The following is an 18,308-nucleotide window of genomic DNA, read 5'->3' as shown; positions in this document are numbered from 1 at the left end:
ATATGTCGCAAGTGGTTCACGCGTCGATAAACCGTCTCAAGGTCGAACAGAATCCAGCACGCCGTGATCTCAGCCGTAAAACATTTACGCAATAATTAATTGATTAAGTGCGCACACAAAGAAGCGTCAGGAAAGAGATTTGATAAAGGCAAAAATAAACAAGACACAAAGAATATAAGAGAGTGACAAGGGAATGAAGTGACATGGAGGACATGCTTTGATGTCCGGATAAGATGATTTCCGGCGCCAAAACATCTGAATTTAATTTGGCTACGCCTGTGGTTTAGTCGTACCTCAATCTTTGCAAAAGATTCTATCAGAACCTTGGTATATGAAGACATGACATCTTATCCATTACGGGTTATTCTTGCGTGTTATGGATAACTACACTCAAGAATCACCAAAGAATAGTCAGTGCTAACATGAGCATTTTGTGGACATAAAAATGGACATAAGAACAAATATGGACATAAAAATCAGTGCTAACATGAGTCAAAACAAAAATGGACATAAGAAATATCAGGGCTAACATGAGTATTTTGTGGTACATGAATGCTATCCCAGTTAGAGCCTTGAGCCACTTTTTTTTGTTTTGTCTAACTTTAGTAAGTGGGATTTGCCCTTTCTCCCACTCCCGCTCGAGCATCTTTTCAAAGAAAAAACTACAGCAATCTAATGTTTTACAGTAGATCAACCACTTTACGTCTCCGGTGGTTAACACATCGATCAACCATGTACAAGATCGAATAGAATCCAACAAAGCCGTGTTCTCAGCAGTAAAACATCATATGCACTAATTAATTGATTAAGTGCATACACAATCAAGCGTCATGAAAGAGATTGGATAAAGGCCAAAATAAACAAGACAAGAACAATAAAAGAGAGTGACAAAGGAATAAAGTGGCAGAGAGGAAGGGTGTTTACGTCCGGATATGATAATTTTCGGCGTCAAACCATCTGTATTTAATTTGGCTACGCCGATGCTTTAATCGGGTCTGAAATTCTTGCAAAACATTGTATTAGAACCTTGCTATACCAAGACATGGCATCTAATCCATTACGGATAATTTGTGCATATTATGGATAGCTACAGTTGAAACTCAGCATGGCACCCACACACATAAGAACAATCAGTGCTAACATGAGCATTTCTGTGATACATGAATGTTATCCTAGCTAGAGCATTTTAGCCAAAATGATTTTTTTGGTATAACTTTGGTAACTGGTATATGCCCTTTCTCTACCACTCACATGCAAGCATCTTTTCAAAGAAACAACTATGGTTATCTTATGTTTCATAGTATATCTATATATTCGGCCTCGATCATCTATTGATGTTAGCTTCTGCTGCAGGTCCTTTTCGCTAAAAAGCTAGCCATGAACGGAGCAAAAAAGAAGAAATAGTTGGATAGGTATCCACGCATATAAAACTAGATCACCTGCAGGAAGCAAGCGTGGTTCGTGCTACCAAACTACGTGCACAAATGAAGCAACAACGAAATTGGATGAACGGAAATATAAAACGGAAAGAAATTCTCAAAAGTTTATTTTTAAAAGGAAATATAACAAAGAAGACTGGCCTAGTAAAAAATACGAAGCCCAGTTCCTGATAGACCAGAATAGAAGAAACGGGCCGAGCAACTAAAAAAAGAAGAAGAAACGGGCCCAGCAGAAAATCGAAGCCCGGTTGGAAAATTCTGCATGTGGACACAACAACAATGGGCCGAATTATAAAAGCAAACCCAACGAAAAAATATCAGAGCCAGGTTTCGATCCTGGGACCTGTGGGTTATGGGCCCACCACGCTTCCGCTGCGCCACTCTGATCTTCTTGTTAAATTCGAAATGGGCCACGGGTGAAATTGAGGCCGAGTTGAAAAGAGTGCCCAACGAAAGATTGAAGCCCGGTTGAAAAGAGACATAGCCCAACAAAAAATTAGGAAAGTAAAACTCACCGAAAATACTATCAGAGCCAGGTTTCGATCCTGGGACCTATGGGTTATGGGCCCACCACGCTTCCGCTGCGCCACTCTGATCTTCATGTTTACGTTTCGATCTCCGTTTACTTATGGATGAAGCCGCTTCATCTCAATGCATGCAGCCGCTCAGCTAGTTAGATGAAGCAGTCAGGTAATGCCTAAAAATATGAAAATTTTGGTGAAGGCCAGGAAAGTGAACAGATGAACATGTGCAATAGGCATTTTAAATCTCAGGCCTCTAGTTCAAACCTATTTAAATGAAATTCAAACACTTCCAATTTGGGTGAAACTTCTTTTTGTGGGGCTACCGCCAGCGAATATGAATCCATGCCTCCTTTGTACTCCCTCCGCTATAATATAGTGTGCATTGGTTTTCACATAAGTGAAACTACACAAACTTTGTCCAGGTTTTAGAGAAAAAAATATATATATCTACAATACCAAATATAGGAGTACAATATAAAAATATATTTCATGATGAATCTAATGATGTTTATTTGGTATTTATTATAGATGTTGATAATTTTTCCTATAAATTTGGCCAAAGTTTACCAAGTCTGACTTAAAATAAATCTAATATGTGCAATATTTTGAGATGGAGGGAGTAATTACTTCTACTAAATTACTGTCCATTTGGTACTACCTATGTCTGGGTTTATTTGGCACCCTCATATTTTGACATAGACTTTGACCATCTATATAACTAATAAAATATAAATTATAATCCACACACACAAAATACATTGTTGGATTTGTATTCCAAATTGCATTTAGACAGTATAATTTTTGTGACACATGTTTTACAATTTATTAGTGAAATTTATAAGTCAAAATTTCAGACTGGGTTATGATATCTGCATTGTCAACACCACACAACAGGCATGACATGAGCAAATGCATATGAGATCTTCAAGATTCATATGTGCTGACAAAATTCGATGGTGCAAGAAAATGACGATCCTTCCATATGTATTGATCATTCAGAATAGTCTTCACTATACTGCTCTGTATCTCCTAAATAAGCCCGAACATTACATGGGACGTTCATTTCCTCGATCACCATGATCTTACCCAAATTGTGCGCCGGTTAAATCGGGACAGAGGGAGTACTTTTATTCACCAGAAAATCAATTCTATAAGCACCACAAAAATAATAATTTAATTCTACAAGAAAACAAAATTCCATCCAAAGTACTTGCAAAGTTCACTGATCTGAATTATAGGTTCGAAGAGTTTATTGATCGATCGAGATGATCCTGGACTAGTATAGCTAAAACCGTTAGCCATATTCACGCATCCTCGGCGGCAGCGAGTTACAACATGCTTGTTATAGTGAGAGCGATGGAGCCGCCTGCAGTGAACGTGGCATCCTCGACGGCTAGAAGCGACTTGATGCCTAGCTTGCGGAACCCTTCCTCGCAGGTGTCGATGCCCAGTATCACTCCACTGAGGGTCACCTCCGCGTCCTGCAAATTACCTGACTCGATGCCCTTCGCCGCGGCTTCGAGCCAGTTCAGCGCGATCGTGTAGTGCACGCGACACTCAGAGAGGCACCCGTTGACCTTCTTGTTCGTCCCCGAGGCCATTAGGGCGTCGATGCGGTCACGGGTGTTTGCGGCCTCTGCTCGGGTGATCTTTGTGGCGATGACGACGAGGCCGCGCTTGTCCGTGGTGGGGCTGGTGTTGTTGGCCTGGAAGAACAAGATGCAGTAGTTGTAGGAGTTGTCCTTGTTTCTTGCGGCGACGGACTTGCATGTGTCATCTAGAGTGGAAGCGCTGGACGAGACGAGGATGAAGAGGAGGAGGGCGAGACACGAGAGAGCTTGTTGCCAGTTCCTCATGGTTTGTGCCACGACTACCTTGATGAGTATATGTGGTGTTTATGGTGTTTGATAACATGTCGTCTCTAGATGGTTCATATATATAGTAGGGATCGTAAATACGGAAATACTTGATGAGTATGTTAATCTTGGGCACTCAATTCAATAAACCCATTGAAAAAGGTAAGCATTGAATAGATTTTATGTTTTGCTATTAATAAATTATATCTCTTTTGTACTCTATTAATTCCTAACAAATCTCAGGGGGTGTTTTCATCTATCTCTATCTCTATCTATATCTCCTCTAGGCTTATAACATGGTCCCATTCTTACCTTCTCTTTTCACACCATGGGAAGGGTTCTTCTTTGATCCTTTATTGTCGCTGTGATTTGAATTCACAGGATTGTGGTTTCGTCGGCACAGCCAGTCGTTGCATGCATGCATTCCGGAAGCCGACATGAACGTACGTATGTAGGAATTATAATTGACTCACCAGCAGCTTTGGAATGCGCAGATGGTGTCATCAAAAGAAGAGTAGAGAATCCGATGACGAATAATAACACATGGTGATGATGAGCTTGGATGAACAGTAAAATAAAAATAAAAATTAGATGGTGTCTACCACTTCCCGCGCGAGCATCTCTTCAAAGAAAAGCACTCTCAAAGTAAAACTATATATTCGGATGTTAACTCATGGTGCAAGTCCTTTTCTGTGAAAAGCTAGCCTAGTTACAAACTAGATGAATGAAAATATAGAAATGTAATTCAGAAAAGAAAAAAAAAAGGAAATATAAAAAAGAAGACAGGACTAGTTACAGACACAAAGCCCAGCTCGTGATAGAGCAGATGTATATATTTATGCATAGAAGAAGTGGGCCGAACGACTCAAAAAGAAGAAACGGGTCCAATAGAAAAATGAACCCCGGTTAGAGAAAATTCGTACGTGGGCCCAAAACTGGACAGCAATGGGCCAAAAAAATTAAAAAACCAACAATTATCAGAGCCAGGTTTCGATCCTGGGACCTGTGGGTTATGGGCCCACCACGCTTCCGCTGCGCCACTCTGATCTTCTTGTTTACCTTTCGATGTCCACTTTACTTGTACGCGATAAGCATCGCTTCTGTTGTACTCCGATAGTCTTTTTTGTTGCTGCTGTGACAAGTAGGTACAATTGCTATTCATTCAAAAATTCACACTACTGTGTTGTCATCGGCACAGCCAGCCGTTAAATGCATGTGTTCTTGGAGCCACCATGAACATGTACATCCTCTGTTCTTCAATGTAAGATGTGCACCAAAACGTCCCGTTCGTGCGAATTCTAATCGACTCACCAGCAGCTTCACGGCGCATAGATGATATCATCGAAAGAAGAGTAAAATTAAAAAAAATCAGGAAAAGTGATTTTTTTTGTATTAAATAGTGGCAAAATGTTTTTGTTTCTTGCTAAATTTGAACACCGGAAGACGTGGCAAAAATAATCGATGTTCCGAAATGTTATTTTTCAAAGCATTTTGGAGCATACTTTATTTTTTGCTGCATTTTCCACGAATGTCACCCGAGGATGAAAAATTGCAAGCAATGAAAACATTTTTCAATGTTTGACAAAAAAAAATCAGAATTTTTGAACTTTTTTATTTTATTTTGATTTTACTGTTCACCCGAGCTCACGTAAGCTCGGGATTAGAACAGCACTTTGGCTGGTTACCACCTTAATATCATGGCAACACCAAAGCTGTTTGACAGTACTGGATGATGAATAATCCAGCTGGCAACATAAGCTGATGATCGGTGTATCTTTCCAATCTCCAATGGCAACTCAAAGACAGGATTCCAAGCAACAGTTGAGAACACTGCTGCTGATACCACTTCAATTAGGAATTAGGACAGTCGCAATAAGCAGGTAAATGTGGTTTCTACATCATCTCAACATACCTATTATCTGAAATTTGCACTTCCAATTCCTCTCAATTTAGAGAAGGAATTATTGCAAAAGAAAAAAAAACAATGTTTTCTATTAAAAGGGGGAAAATACCCCCCCAAGACAAGTCTTTCAACAGGCACAACATGCAAAAAAAAAATGAAACAAAATGTACTCTTCTTGCAATGCTGCTCTTGATCTTCACTAATCGCACCTTAACATTCCTCGTAGCACAAATACATTGATCATCATTTCCACCAGAAAAAAAAAATTACCATACACAGCTGTCTGCAATCCTGACATAAATAAATTGGCCTATATCATCAAAACAGCAACGGAGAATCACTCCCAAAGACTACAGAGCCTTTTTTTTACAATGATGATGAGACCTTCTACCCTCAATTCTGAGACCAGTCTTAAGGTCCAGTTACACTAAGCCTTGCTTTGCCCGCTCTGCACTTCAAAATCTACTATTGCCGAATGCACTCAAGCAGTTTCTTTCATCAACCCTGCACCCTATAACTACTTATGGAGGCGCCAGAGCAAATGCATATGAGATCTTCAAAGATTCATACGTGCTGGTTAATTCAACGTGCAAGAAAATGACGATCCTTTCATATCTACTGATCATTCAGAATCGTCTTCACTATACTGCTCTGCATCTTCTACACGAGAACGCCTCGGATGCTCATCAAGATCATCATCAACAGAAGATCTTCGTCGCTTTAAATTACCCTGCAGAGGAGAAACCTTTAGTTAAAGGTAATGGTAATGCATAAAGATCAATTTATGATCTAACATGGGGAGAGTTGGGGATAATAAACAGGTGAACAATCCCAAGAGCGAGAATGAGTCAACTGATTGCAAGAAACGCAGTAGCTACATATATGACTTGGCAAGAGGATGAACCGCCTACAAATATACTTCCTCCAGTCAAAAATATAAGGTGTATTGATTTTTTTTAAAGTCAAACCTAACTATATTTGACCAAGTTTATTGAGAAAAACTTCAATAGTTACAATATCAAATTCATATCATAAAAATTCATCATGAAATATATTTTCATATCCTATTTATTTGGTACCGTAGATGCTGATACATTTTTCTGTAAAATTGGTCAAACATAGAAATGCTTTGACTTTTGGAAAAAAACCAATACACCTTATATTTTGGACCGGAGGGAGTAGTATTAAATAGAGACGAAAAACTGAAGAACGAAAATGCTGCGGTATATACTAGTAACAGTTCACTGAAAGTAAACTTTCATGCCAGCAGTTACAAAGGAAAAATGAGTCATACATGCATGCTGGATGATTCTCCATGCTCCATCTCATCACCATGTGATGTCCTGCTCACAGTAATTCTAGAAGGCACTGGGAAATGCTCGATTTCATCCCCAGATCTACCCTCTTTTGCTTTTTTCTTCTGCAATACTAGCTTGGTAGGAAGAGGCTGCAAAATGGACAATAAAGCGTCAACCAAATGAGCAATGAATCACTGTCATATATCAGAATAAATAAAGTATGCACAGAGCAAGTTACCAAATATTTTGCTTCATCGTCATCAAATGAGACAAGGTAAGTCGTTGGATCTTGCTTGTCATCCCCCCTTACCTGAATCACGAGACAAGAAAAGGCATGTAGGCAGTTTTACACCAGCAGAACGAAAAGTAGACATAATCACAGACCCATTAGCAAAATGCCACATACTTCCCAGTGATATTCCCGAATCCAGGAGTACTGGAAGTCTTCATTTTCATCATCCAAGTCCTTGAGAAGCTAGACAAAACCATAGTCGTGATCAGATTATGATAATAATGCCAAAACAAATTATAACTATAACAGGTGACATTTCAAATAAAGATGTACTAGAGTCGACAAAAGGATGGATACCTCATGGGGTGCTGGAGCCATGTATGCCAAAAATCTCTCTTGTTTTGCAGGGTCTGAACCACTGACTTGAAAACTTTTCATCAGAGCCTATCATGAGAACACGGAAAACCTTAGATATACTAGTAATCGTGTATGTGCAATGCACATTAATAATTAGTGGCATATTTCTTGCGTAATTAAAGATCTCAATTGTGCGTCCGATTCTATAAGATGGTGTTGAGTCTAAACATATCTACAACTTAAACGTGTTTGGTGCTCAACATTGGAGCGATCTGAACTGCTAGATCTCATGATTTGATGACTGAGATGGTTTGGATCTGCCCATTTGGTTCTTTCTATATTGGTACAGATATGAGGGTATATGGAGGCAGAACATCAATGACGTATTAGCACAACGTCTCGAAATATATGCATTTGACATTAACATGCAATCAATATAAAATACCTGTTTCTACAATACATCCATATGAGCGTGTTAACATAACTATGAAGTAACTAAATCAGAAAGCTCAAGACAGAAGAAAAAGAAATGCAACACACCTGGGATTCGCATTCATCACGTACAGGTCTCTCTAGCTTGGTATATTGCTCCGAATCAGCTGTAGGATCTCCATCAAAATTCACCATAACAAATGGATCATTATACCTACAGAGGTGAGCAGAAAAGCAAATTTGAGATCACTTAAATTCATCCACCAGGTTATATGACTCCAAGGCAACACAAAAACCAAGGTGGTACCTTGAACAGCAAAACAGAAGAAATTATAGCATATATAAGGGAACATCACTTTTCCAACAACAATAAATTTTGGAACACACTAACCTGAAATTTATAGCTAGTGGGAAGTAAACATTTTTTTCTTAACATAGATAGGAAAGTGAATTGGCAACAAATCGTACTTCAATGAAATGACCATGCTCAACACACATCAGATGTCAAGAATGAAGAATTAAGTCTTCTAAATTATAATGACAGACACACAGAATAAAGTGTCATCTGAAAAGTCATACCTATCAAAATCGGGTACCAAAGGGAGAACAAACTCTGGCTCCATCCCTCGTTTAGTCTGGTGGACAGGGCGTGATTTAGCTGCTTTGAAGGATTCTGCAATGGCTTTGATCCGCTTCTGTCTGATATACACGTGCACAGAAAAATAATGTCATTGGGCTTGCACCAGGATTGCAAAACAGGCTAACCTTCAGAAACCAAAGAATAAACTAAGTAAAAGGAAAGTCGTGCCTATCATTAAGATTTTCGAGGACATTATCACGACCCTCCCTTGATTCTCGCCTTTCTTTTGCTTGCTTTTCAGTGATCGACTGGAATGGCCAAATTACCCTTTTTAGTATATAATGAAGTAATCGAGCACAATGTATGTAACTATATTTATAGAAGAATCAGCTGGCATTACCATTTTGGCTGCATCAGTAGTAAGTGGAGAAATGTACTGTGTTTTCACCAGCCAAGACATGCCTTTGTCGGTTGGCCTCTCCTTTTTCCTTATACCTTCTGGTTTAACAGGGGTGAGAACCTCGTCTTCACGCAGCAGCTCTTGATCTTCTGGAGCCAGGGGGCGATGAACAGAGGGAGGGCTAAATGTATGTTTGTCACTCAAGTTAGGGATGCTAGAAAGAATCATCAGAATGGTAGAAACATATGGCTGGCTTAATTCTTACTTGTATACACTCATATCAAGTAGGTCAAGAGGTATCCCGAGATCCTCAGGGACAATCATTTTAGGCATATAGTTTTTCTCCAATGACGTGATCCTGTATTTGGTATATCTGTGAAAGGGCAATACACAGAAAAACATAAAGTAAGTATGGCTGCCCCAAGATAACTGCAACATGCAGAACGAAGTACAACTGAGAGAAACACCAACTAATAGTGTAATAAGAAAGCAGAGTATTGCAAATGTCATGGAAATGGCACAGGCTCTGTCTGTAAGAACAACAGTGGAGAGACCATTCACTCACACAAGATGATATGACTAACAAAATGATCATATTTGTATTAGACCCGGGCAGGGCAACGACACCATAGAGGCAGGCGTCCCACAGGGGCAAGGGGCAGATAGGCCAAGGAGCTTGATATATTTTATTTCTTCATCCCCATGAAGCATGCAGCAGCACATATACAAACAGATCTCCTTCCTACAACTTCAACTGACATAGAGAAGGAGATCATACTAGGATACCATATCTTGACTAAGGATGTCAATCAAGGATATCTCTAGAACAAACTTAAACCTGAGCAGCCTGTTGCTCTCCTTGCATGAGAAAGTGCTGCCAGGTACTGTTCACGCGAAGAATACCCCTTCCATTGCTGCACATAACATGCTGGGTCTCTTGGATTTGTGCTTGAAATATGACCAAATGGCTAAAATTGGGACTGATTCTAAAAGCAAATTCATGCTATGGGACTGACAGCAGTATAAATACAAGCTTAGACCTGCTATATGCCATATGCTCAAACAGGTTGCCTCAATAAAGAGAATGGTCATTATACTATAATGAGCTAGAAATTCATTTAATGCCTAAATAATAACAAATGAGTTAAAAATTCGCAAATTTGACAAGAGCAATGTAATAGGTATACTAAAACTATATAAGCAACATTGAAATGGCTTTCACTGCACCAAACATAAGTAACAGCAGAACAGAGCAATCTGATCAAAATAAGAATAGAAAACTACCGGTCCTTGTCCTTATTAAGAGGCAGCCATTTCAACTGTGCACTTGGGTCTGGCAGTTCATTCCTAAACCTGCATTAACAAGAAAGGCAAAAAAGGAAACATGGTCATACAGTAGTTTAATTCCGAAAGACGGAGATAAACATTTCATGCAAATCAGTTGCTCTTGCAAAGCTTCTCCCAATTTAGAAACATATATAGGCACACTTTTCAAAAGGAAACTGCCAATTGACGGAGTGATGCTTTCAGAACCATTTGGCCTACCGGTAAGCCTGCCTACTGCACAAAAGGGTTCGTCCTTCTAGTCTCACAACAAGAAATATGTAGTGTTGAAGCATAACTCGTGATTCCTATGATGCTACTCCAGAATCATGCAGACGTGATCATTTCTCTAAGCACAAAAAGAAACAGCATATATGTCGAAAACATAAGAATCATTAGTAAGCTACAGTTTGTGTAATAACAAAGCACATATTCCCAAAAGCTTAGAAAAAGGGAAGGTCAGGCTATGAATCATAATGCCACTGACTTCACCAATGACAGTGCAGTTGCACCAAAATCCAAACAGGTCGTTTGTCGCTTGTCCTGATTCAGCAGTAGATTTTGGTTGGCAATTGCTCGGATTGCCAACCAAAATACCCAAGTGCAAGATAAGCATAATAATTTGCCCAAGCACACATTTTTTTAAACACTGAGAGGACTCCAATATCCTCGAACTAGCACTTGCAGAGACCAAAAGTCTAAAATTTGCTATACTCACTTGTGCTTGCAGAGGAACGTTGTCGGCTTCTTGAGCCGATTCTCGAACCTCTCGGTGTTGGCCGCGGCGGCTGGGCGAGACGCTGTCGTCGCCGGCCGAGCCCCAGCTGATGGCTGGAGGTGGCGGCTCTGCTGCTGTGGCTGCTGCTGCTGCGTGGCGGCGCGCACCTTCTGTGTCTTTTGTAGAATGGTGGCCTGCGACTGGCGCATCAGCTGCTGCTGCTTCCGGTCCTCCAGCTTCTGCTTCTCATACTCGCGCTTCTTCCTCGCTCGCCGCTCCTCCTCCGACTCCACCCTCGGCAGCGCCGCCTTGGCCTGCCGCTCCTTTGGCGGCGGCGGGGGGGCCTCCCGTGGGGGCGGCTGGGGCTGGGCCGGAGGCGGTGGCGGTGGCGGCGCGGAAGGGGGAGCAGACACTGGTGGTGGCGGTGGAGGGGGCGCTTGATTGCTGTTCCCGCCGTACGATGGCGGCCGCGGGGGCTGGTAATACATCTGGGGCGGCGGCGGCCGCTGCTGCTGCTGCTGCTGCGGGGGCGCGTGGCCGAAGTACTGAGGCTGGTGCGGAGGGGGCGGTCCGGGCGGGGGCGGCGGCGGCGGCGCGTGGAACGGCGGCGGCGGCGGCATGTGGCCGTACCCCGCTTGCTGCTGCGGCGGCTGCGGCTGCCCGTACGGGTTGATAGGCGGGGCCTGCGGCGGGAAGGGCCCCTGAGGCGGCGGGTACGGCCGGTAGGCCATCGCGCGCCGGAGGCGGCTAGGGTTTCCTCAAACCCTAACCCCAGCAGCACACCAGCCCCACTGTCGCAGCGGGTGGCGGGTCTAGCACTGGGGAAATCAGGGGCGGCCGCGCTGGGTCGCCGGCGGCAGAGCGGGCACCCCTTTTGATCCTTGACCCGGCGGAGCTGGATGCGGCGCGGCGACGGGGAGAGCACGCGGTTTGACGCCCGGCGGCGGCGCTGTCTCGGCACTTGTGGCGTCCAAGGACGAAGGGTTGTGCTCCGGAGAGAAAACGGGCCGGACTGGGCCGCGTCTAAATTCGAAGGAAAGCCCAATTAGCTGCACTTGCAGTGGTTCGCACGGGTGAAAATCGAATCCCGATCAGTGCTCGCCTTCCTTTTCAAATCGCCAGCTCCACGCCGCACTAAAAAAAACCTGTCAAAAAGAACTGAAACATGTTGGCTATTCTGATTGACCGCTTCAAGTAGAACGATCAGATTGCAGAGTAATGTCACACTTTGTGGATGATGGGTCGGTGGTCTCCCTATTCTACAATATGCCAATGATACAATTATTTTTTATGGAACATGACCTGAACAAGGCTCAACAGCTATAACTCTTACTTTCAGCGTTTGAGCAAATGTCAGATCTTAAAATTAGCTTTCATAAAAGTGAATTTGTGTTGCTTTGAAGAAGCTGGTGAGGTAACAGTCGATTACGCTGACCTGTTTGGTTGTGCGCAAGGTCAATTTTTGATTAAATATTTTGAAATTATGATTCATTATCAAGGTCTGACTAATGCAGAGTGAAAACATGTAAAGGGGCGCTTAGAGAAATGATTGAGTAGCTGGAAATACAAGTTTCTCTCTGTTGGAGGATGGCTGGTCTTGATCAGTTTTATGCTCACAAATATGGTCTTGATTAATTCCATCCTTACAAATATTCCGGGTGAAAACATTTTTGTCCGTTATGGACTCGGCAGAGGCGACGCATAGTGTCGTTCTCCCTCTTGGGTGGTTGTCATGGAGTGCAGGTGTTGTAAAGCGTTGTGTGAGGTTATACTCAGTTGTTGTTGCACTCTATTTCCATAGCATACTCATGTGCATCCTGCGTGATTTGGCTATACTGAGATTGGTATTGTATGAGGGTTACCAATCACCTTGTATCGCTTGGTCGTGTACTTTGTTCTGTGATTGCTTTATATACACAGCGGGGGCAAAATCATGCTTGGAGAGTTGCTCCATCTCAACGAGATCCTTGACGGTCGTTCCATCAGGCCACGTCAACAATTTTATTTTATTTTTCCACGCTGGTGTCCTTTTTAGGGGCTCCGCCGTCCTTGCGGTCCGTAGGGAACTGGGCCTACAACGGGGAAATATCGTTTGGTTGTTGGGCGTATATCCTGATATGGGAAAAATAATTAAAAATATTAAAATATTTGAATAAACCTGACTTTTCTGCACTAGTATATAAATTTTCACGAATAGAAAACCATTGTTGAATTCAGGCTGAAAAAACAAAATTGATTGCTATTACAAGTCACTATTCACACTATTTTGGCCGAATAAAAAAAAACTGCCCTGACGTCAGCGGAGGTTTTTCTAGTTTTGAATTTTTTTTACACTAAGTATAAGGTCAAGTTTATTTCAAAAAAGAAATCAGTTTTTTTACTTTTTATTAATTACAAATTTTTCGTATAGAGTGTTACCCAGGAATCAAACGCCTACAACAGCTATCTACTATTACTACACATGATCTTGACTTGTCTAATCTATCCCAGTCCGGAACATGGTGTAAGATTTGGTGTCTAGTTGGACCAACGTACGATGCCTTGGTCAAGAATTATTGGTAAACTATATATATCGCTTAGAGAGCGGTCTTGGTGTAGGAAGGCGCTGGCATCCTTGACCATGCTCGTCGCCCTGAGATTCGAAACGGACCTGAGCCACGGGACTTGACTCGTTTAGTGTAGTGTAGTGTGTGCCGACCAGTTTCTTTTGAAGACCGATTGACTTTGACCGTCGGACCTTTGCTTCTCATCATATGAGAGAGAGAGAGAGAGAGAGAGAGAGAGAGAGAGAGAGAGAGAGAGAGAGAGAGACTAATGGGCAGCACCTCCAGTAAGTACTTATAAAACAAGCGCCATTACCGTTCTTGCATATACCATATGCGCTGCTTTTGAACCCTTGCTTCACACAGCTGTACGTTGCTCTACTAATCCAAGGATTATCATCGACCGGAGAGAAGAGACGAGACGACCATGGCGCGCCGCTCCTCCAACTCTTGGTCTTCCTCTCCGGCGCTCCTAGTCGTCGTCCTGGCTGCCTTGCTCATCTGCTGCCCCATGCCATGCTCCGCGGGCATCCGAAGTAACAATAACACCAGCGGTATAATTGCTCTCTCGATCGTGTTTTCTACATGTAAACTAAGTACGTACGTTTGGTTTTCGGGCGATGCAGGTGGTGTGTACTACGGTTCTTACGGCGGGCCTCCGGCGCCGCAGGGCGGCCGGCCGGTCCACGCGGGGTGCCCTTGGTGCGGCCCCGCCGCTCCTCAGCCGCCAACGCCGGTGGTGGCAACCGCGCAAGACCGAGCCGCGGCCGCAGATCAGCAGGGGCGCGGACGGCGTCTGTTATCTGTCGAGTGAAAAGACCCATTGGATGAGCCGACGCTACCTGCCTTGGCGCTGAGGAGCTGAAGAAATAAGCTCGCCGTCAACTGTTATCTCGCATTGACGCTATATATGTGTGTAATATGTTTGCCGTTTTGGGCATTATGTTAGTATTTCCTTACGCAATAAAGGTGCATGTGACGCTCAGCAAGAAGACAATCCATGACTCCATGCCTTGCTATATTTAGAGGTTTTTACAACATATGTGTGATGTTATATCTTATATGTGACATAATAAATACAGATGTACTATAAATATGAGGCCTGGAATAATATAGTGGACACAATGTATCATGTATTCAAATCTTGTCTTATATCTTATCTTATAGTAGTACTTGCTCCGTCCCAAAATAAGTGTCTTAATCTTAGTACAGAGTCGGGACACTTAGGCTGGTTGTAATAGGAGTATCATAGTAGCTAGTGTCATGCATGTCAAGTAGACAATGAGGGCTGGCCTCTCGAAGCCTGCTCACCACGCCGAAGAAGCTGGTTGGCATCCGCTCGGCAGGCCAGAGGTTGATGCAGAGGTCTTGCATCGCCGGCTGGGACGCACGGAACAGCTCCGCCAGCTGCAGCTGCTTCATCTGGTTATTCGTAATCGTCATGGTACTTCGACGATTCCCGATGACAAGTCCTTTGGTAGCCTTCTCGGATGTCACATCTATGGCTGGTGTATAACGGGAAAGCCAACATTTTAAAACCCAACCAAACCTTCCTTTTTGTTTTCTTCCTCTTGGTTCGCTTTGTTTTGTTGGGTATTTCTAGTTGTTGCGCTTCCCCAACATCTTTTGCAGGCAATGAATAGGTACTTCTCGGCGTTGCTGACTCCAACACGACGTCGAGTCTCTACACCAACCAACAACACAGGCATCGGGGGCGACCCCGTACGCCTGTGGACGTCGATGATATCCCGACGTCAACCTGCTATGCTGACGGCATCCCGGCAACCAATCATCTGCACCAACATGAACAATGGGTGTAGGAAAGAAGCACCTGAGCTCACGAGGTGCCGATGTCACTCCGGTACCCTGTCTCCAAAAACAATGAAGCTTGGGGGCAATATCATCCCTCGATCATCCATAAGGCTGATGGCGTCCCGGCATACCACCTGGCGATACACTATTCATGGTGAAACAGAGTTGTCGATGGTCTACCGACGCCTCACCTACATCATCATATGAAGATAATGGGAGCAGTGCAATGCGCCAGTGCGGCCAGCATGAATACGTGAAACCCTCCGATCTAGTCGTCTGGCACCGCAGCAGTTAGGCGGTCACGACAAGTTCGGTAAATTCTATTTTGTTTTCAGGACAAGGCATGTCATTCCGCCGCCAAATGAAGACGAAGTAGGGCTGGCTCGGTGGCTGGCATCGTCCGTCGGGCGGTCGCAACGAGCTCCCTAAAGAATGCGCGTGTAGAAGAACATACCTGCAACTGCGTCGCTACACGGAGATCACACAGTCGTTTCTGCCGATGGTGTAGATGGCATCCGCAACACGTCGTTCTCGCAACGAGAAGCCTCCTACCTCGGCGGCGACGCTGTGCTGTGGTGGCGGCGAGCACTACGATGAGCAGCAAAGCTCAGGAGGCCACCGTCGTTATCACAGTTACGCGGCATCCTAATTTTATTTTATTTTATTTTTTGTTTCCTTTTGTTTCCACACAGGTACAGTCTAGAGGTCGTTCAAGTTACGCGTGCAAGCAATGGTGGAGCTGAGCGAACGAAGGTGATGACGCGGTGGAGTTAGCACAGAGTTTACGGAGGAGCAAGGTGAGCCCGAAGGGCTGCGGTGTCCGCTGAAGTCATTGTGGCCGGCGCTCACCGCCGGGGGCAGAAACTGTGATGGTTCACAACCGGCACGAACGGACGCATGACTTACTCTGTGCAAAAGTCCATGGATACGTGCGTGCATGGGCCATGCATCTAACCCTCCACACGTGCATCTACCTGTACACCGGTTTGTTTTTTCTGTTACACAGGTAAAACATGGCGAACAGGCAAAATACGCGTACCCATACGCTGGTCGCCGGCCCCGGAGTTCGTAATGGCCGCGGTCAAGCTAGCCGGGTGCCTGATGAGCAGGAGAGGTCCGAACGCGTAGCGAGCCGGAAAGGACGACAACGCACGAGCAAGTCTGCTCAGGCGAGCGCTGGACTTTGGAGGCTGATGCAACATAGCTCCCTCTTTAGCGTGAAATAAAGCCGCGCGGAATAAACATTAAAATAAAAAAAGTGAAATCACGAGAGCCATCATCTTTTTATTGCTAGATTAATCGGTAATACAAACTTAATCAAATCCACTGGAACTAAACAATCGGTTCTTCGGCACGACCTAAAACAAACTTTATTTCACTAAGCTGAAATTTGTTTAAGACTAATGTGCAGCCCTTCATCACGGGAGCAGAACTGCAGAAGATGATGGCACGGACCGGCCCCTCAGCCAAGAGGACGGTAGGACATGACGATCGCGATCTCCGGGGGAGTGCCGCCGGCCGCCAAGAATGCGCCCGCCTCTGCACGGCGTCTCGCGCGCATACAAATCAGTCTTCTCGGAAGAGATCCGAACCGCGTGCTCGTGAGCTTTAAGGTTCTGGGTGTAGGATGTCGTCATCTGGGTCAAGACTGTCGCACGCTTCTCAGCTTGCGCCGCCAGCTTCGCATGCTTCTCGGCAAGGGCCGTGTTACCCTCGGCCATCGTTCGATGAGCTTCAGCTTGCTCCACCTGCCGGCGGTGGATGGACGTCAGGTCGGCGAGGCGTTCCTCCAGACGTGGCCCATCCTCCTCAAGACGGCGACGGCCAGAAGCGATTTCCACAAGAGCTGCATCAAGTTTACCTATCAAGGAGATCACTCGCTCAGGTGCGGGGGCGTCTGCAGGAGCGGCGTCACCATGCCCTTGAAGCCGAGCGACCACCGCCTGGAGGCGTCCAATTAGGACCTCGAGATCGGGCGGGGTCTTGCTCCCATAGTGGCTCTTCCATGGGCCTATTGCTGAGGTGATCATCTCTATGGCTTCCATAGTGGCTCTTCCATGGGCCTATTGCTGAGGTGATCATCTTTATGGCTTCTTCCTTGTCAAGAGGCCACTTCCTGAGTGACTCCTGAATATCAGCAAGTTCCACGTTTATATATTTCTGGCTAGCTGCCGGGAGGATGAGGCTGGGCGTAGGAATCTTCTCAGCCGGAGGAGCTTTAAAGCTCTCAAACATGACGCCCTCCTCTCCAATGATCTTCTGGTGCTTTGACACCAAAGCCCGGAGTTCCTTAGCTTCGGGAGAGCAAAAGTCGTCCAGGTTTGGTGCGTCACTCGCGACACCTAAAAAAAAAGAAAAAGAAAAATACACGAGAAATATATGTAAGAGGTAAAAAAAGGCGGGTCTTCCAAAGGACATGCATGTGGCAAGAGCAACACCTACCTGTAAGAGGAGGCGATCGCGGCTTCTTGGAGATCACCCCGGCATCCGCTTCATCAGATGACCGCTTGTTGCCTACCTCCGTAGCGCCGGTCGATGATGCCAGAGACAAGGGCTTCGCCGCCGGACCACCTGTTGTCGGAGGCATGGACTTCGTCACCTCGTCCCGCGCCGACGGCGGTGCAAGCGGCGCCACGTGAGCAGCCCTCACCGGGGACGTGGGCTTCGCCACTAGAGCAGATCCATCCATCGCCTCGACCGCCTCGCTCAGGAGTCGCTGCGCCCCGTCACTCACGATCACATGCGGCACATCTAGAGGAGCATCGGAGTCAATGGGGATGACGGTGCCCTCGGAGGTTTCGGAACCGTGACGGCGGCGGGGGCGTGCAGTCCGTTGCCCCGTGCTGCCAGGCATCGGCAAGGGCGGCGATAAACGGACATACTCCACAGCC

General features: G+C 44.8%; 2 protein-coding genes, 1 long non-coding RNA gene and 1 other non-coding gene across 4 annotated transcripts; 1 reads left to right on the top strand and 3 right to left on the bottom strand.

The window, feature by feature from the left end:
• Nucleotides 1-1,963: 1,963 nt before the first annotated feature.
• TRNAM-CAU (transfer RNA methionine (anticodon CAU)) lies at nucleotides 1,964-2,035 on the bottom strand. The gene has a single exon. It is a non-coding gene; the product is annotated as a tRNA-Met (tRNA).
• Nucleotides 2,036-3,163: 1,128 nt separating this feature from the next.
• On the bottom strand, nucleotides 3,164-3,890 carry LOC109735891 (pectinesterase inhibitor 2-like). Its single transcript, XM_040403151.3, has one exon. The coding sequence runs from the start codon at nucleotides 3,817-3,819 to the stop codon at nucleotides 3,292-3,294; it is 528 nt and encodes a 175-aa protein (XP_040259085.1). The 5' UTR covers nucleotides 3,820-3,890; the 3' UTR covers nucleotides 3,164-3,291.
• A 2,004-nt stretch (nucleotides 3,891-5,894) lies between these two features.
• Nucleotides 5,895-12,081, bottom strand: LOC109735889 (protein PAF1 homolog). Its single transcript, XM_020295091.4, has 12 exons — nucleotides 11,063-12,081; nucleotides 10,306-10,374; nucleotides 9,287-9,394; nucleotides 9,022-9,202; nucleotides 8,850-8,929; nucleotides 8,621-8,740; nucleotides 8,150-8,255; nucleotides 7,610-7,696; nucleotides 7,427-7,495; nucleotides 7,259-7,330; nucleotides 7,017-7,169; nucleotides 5,895-6,452 (listed from the first exon to the last, which is right to left on the bottom strand). Exons 1-12 carry the CDS (start codon nucleotides 11,791-11,793, stop codon nucleotides 6,345-6,347), a joined length of 1,884 nt encoding a protein of 627 aa, XP_020150680.1. The 5' UTR covers nucleotides 11,794-12,081; the 3' UTR covers nucleotides 5,895-6,344.
• A 1,590-nt stretch (nucleotides 12,082-13,671) lies between these two features.
• On the top strand, nucleotides 13,672-14,699 carry LOC109735892 (uncharacterized). Its single transcript, XR_002226274.3, has 2 exons — nucleotides 13,672-14,141; nucleotides 14,232-14,699. It is a non-coding gene; the product is annotated as an uncharacterized lncRNA (long non-coding RNA).
• The last annotated feature ends 3,609 nt before the right edge of the window (nucleotides 14,700-18,308 follow it).

Source organism: Aegilops tauschii, chromosome 3, assembly GCF_002575655.3.
Source record: "Aegilops tauschii subsp. strangulata cultivar AL8/78 chromosome 3, Aet v6.0, whole genome shotgun sequence".
Lineage (NCBI taxonomy): Eukaryota > Viridiplantae > Streptophyta > Magnoliopsida > Poales > Poaceae > Aegilops > Aegilops tauschii.
The sequence above is the reverse complement of the archived record's forward strand: the minus strand, read 5'-3'. Positions and strand labels throughout refer to the sequence as shown.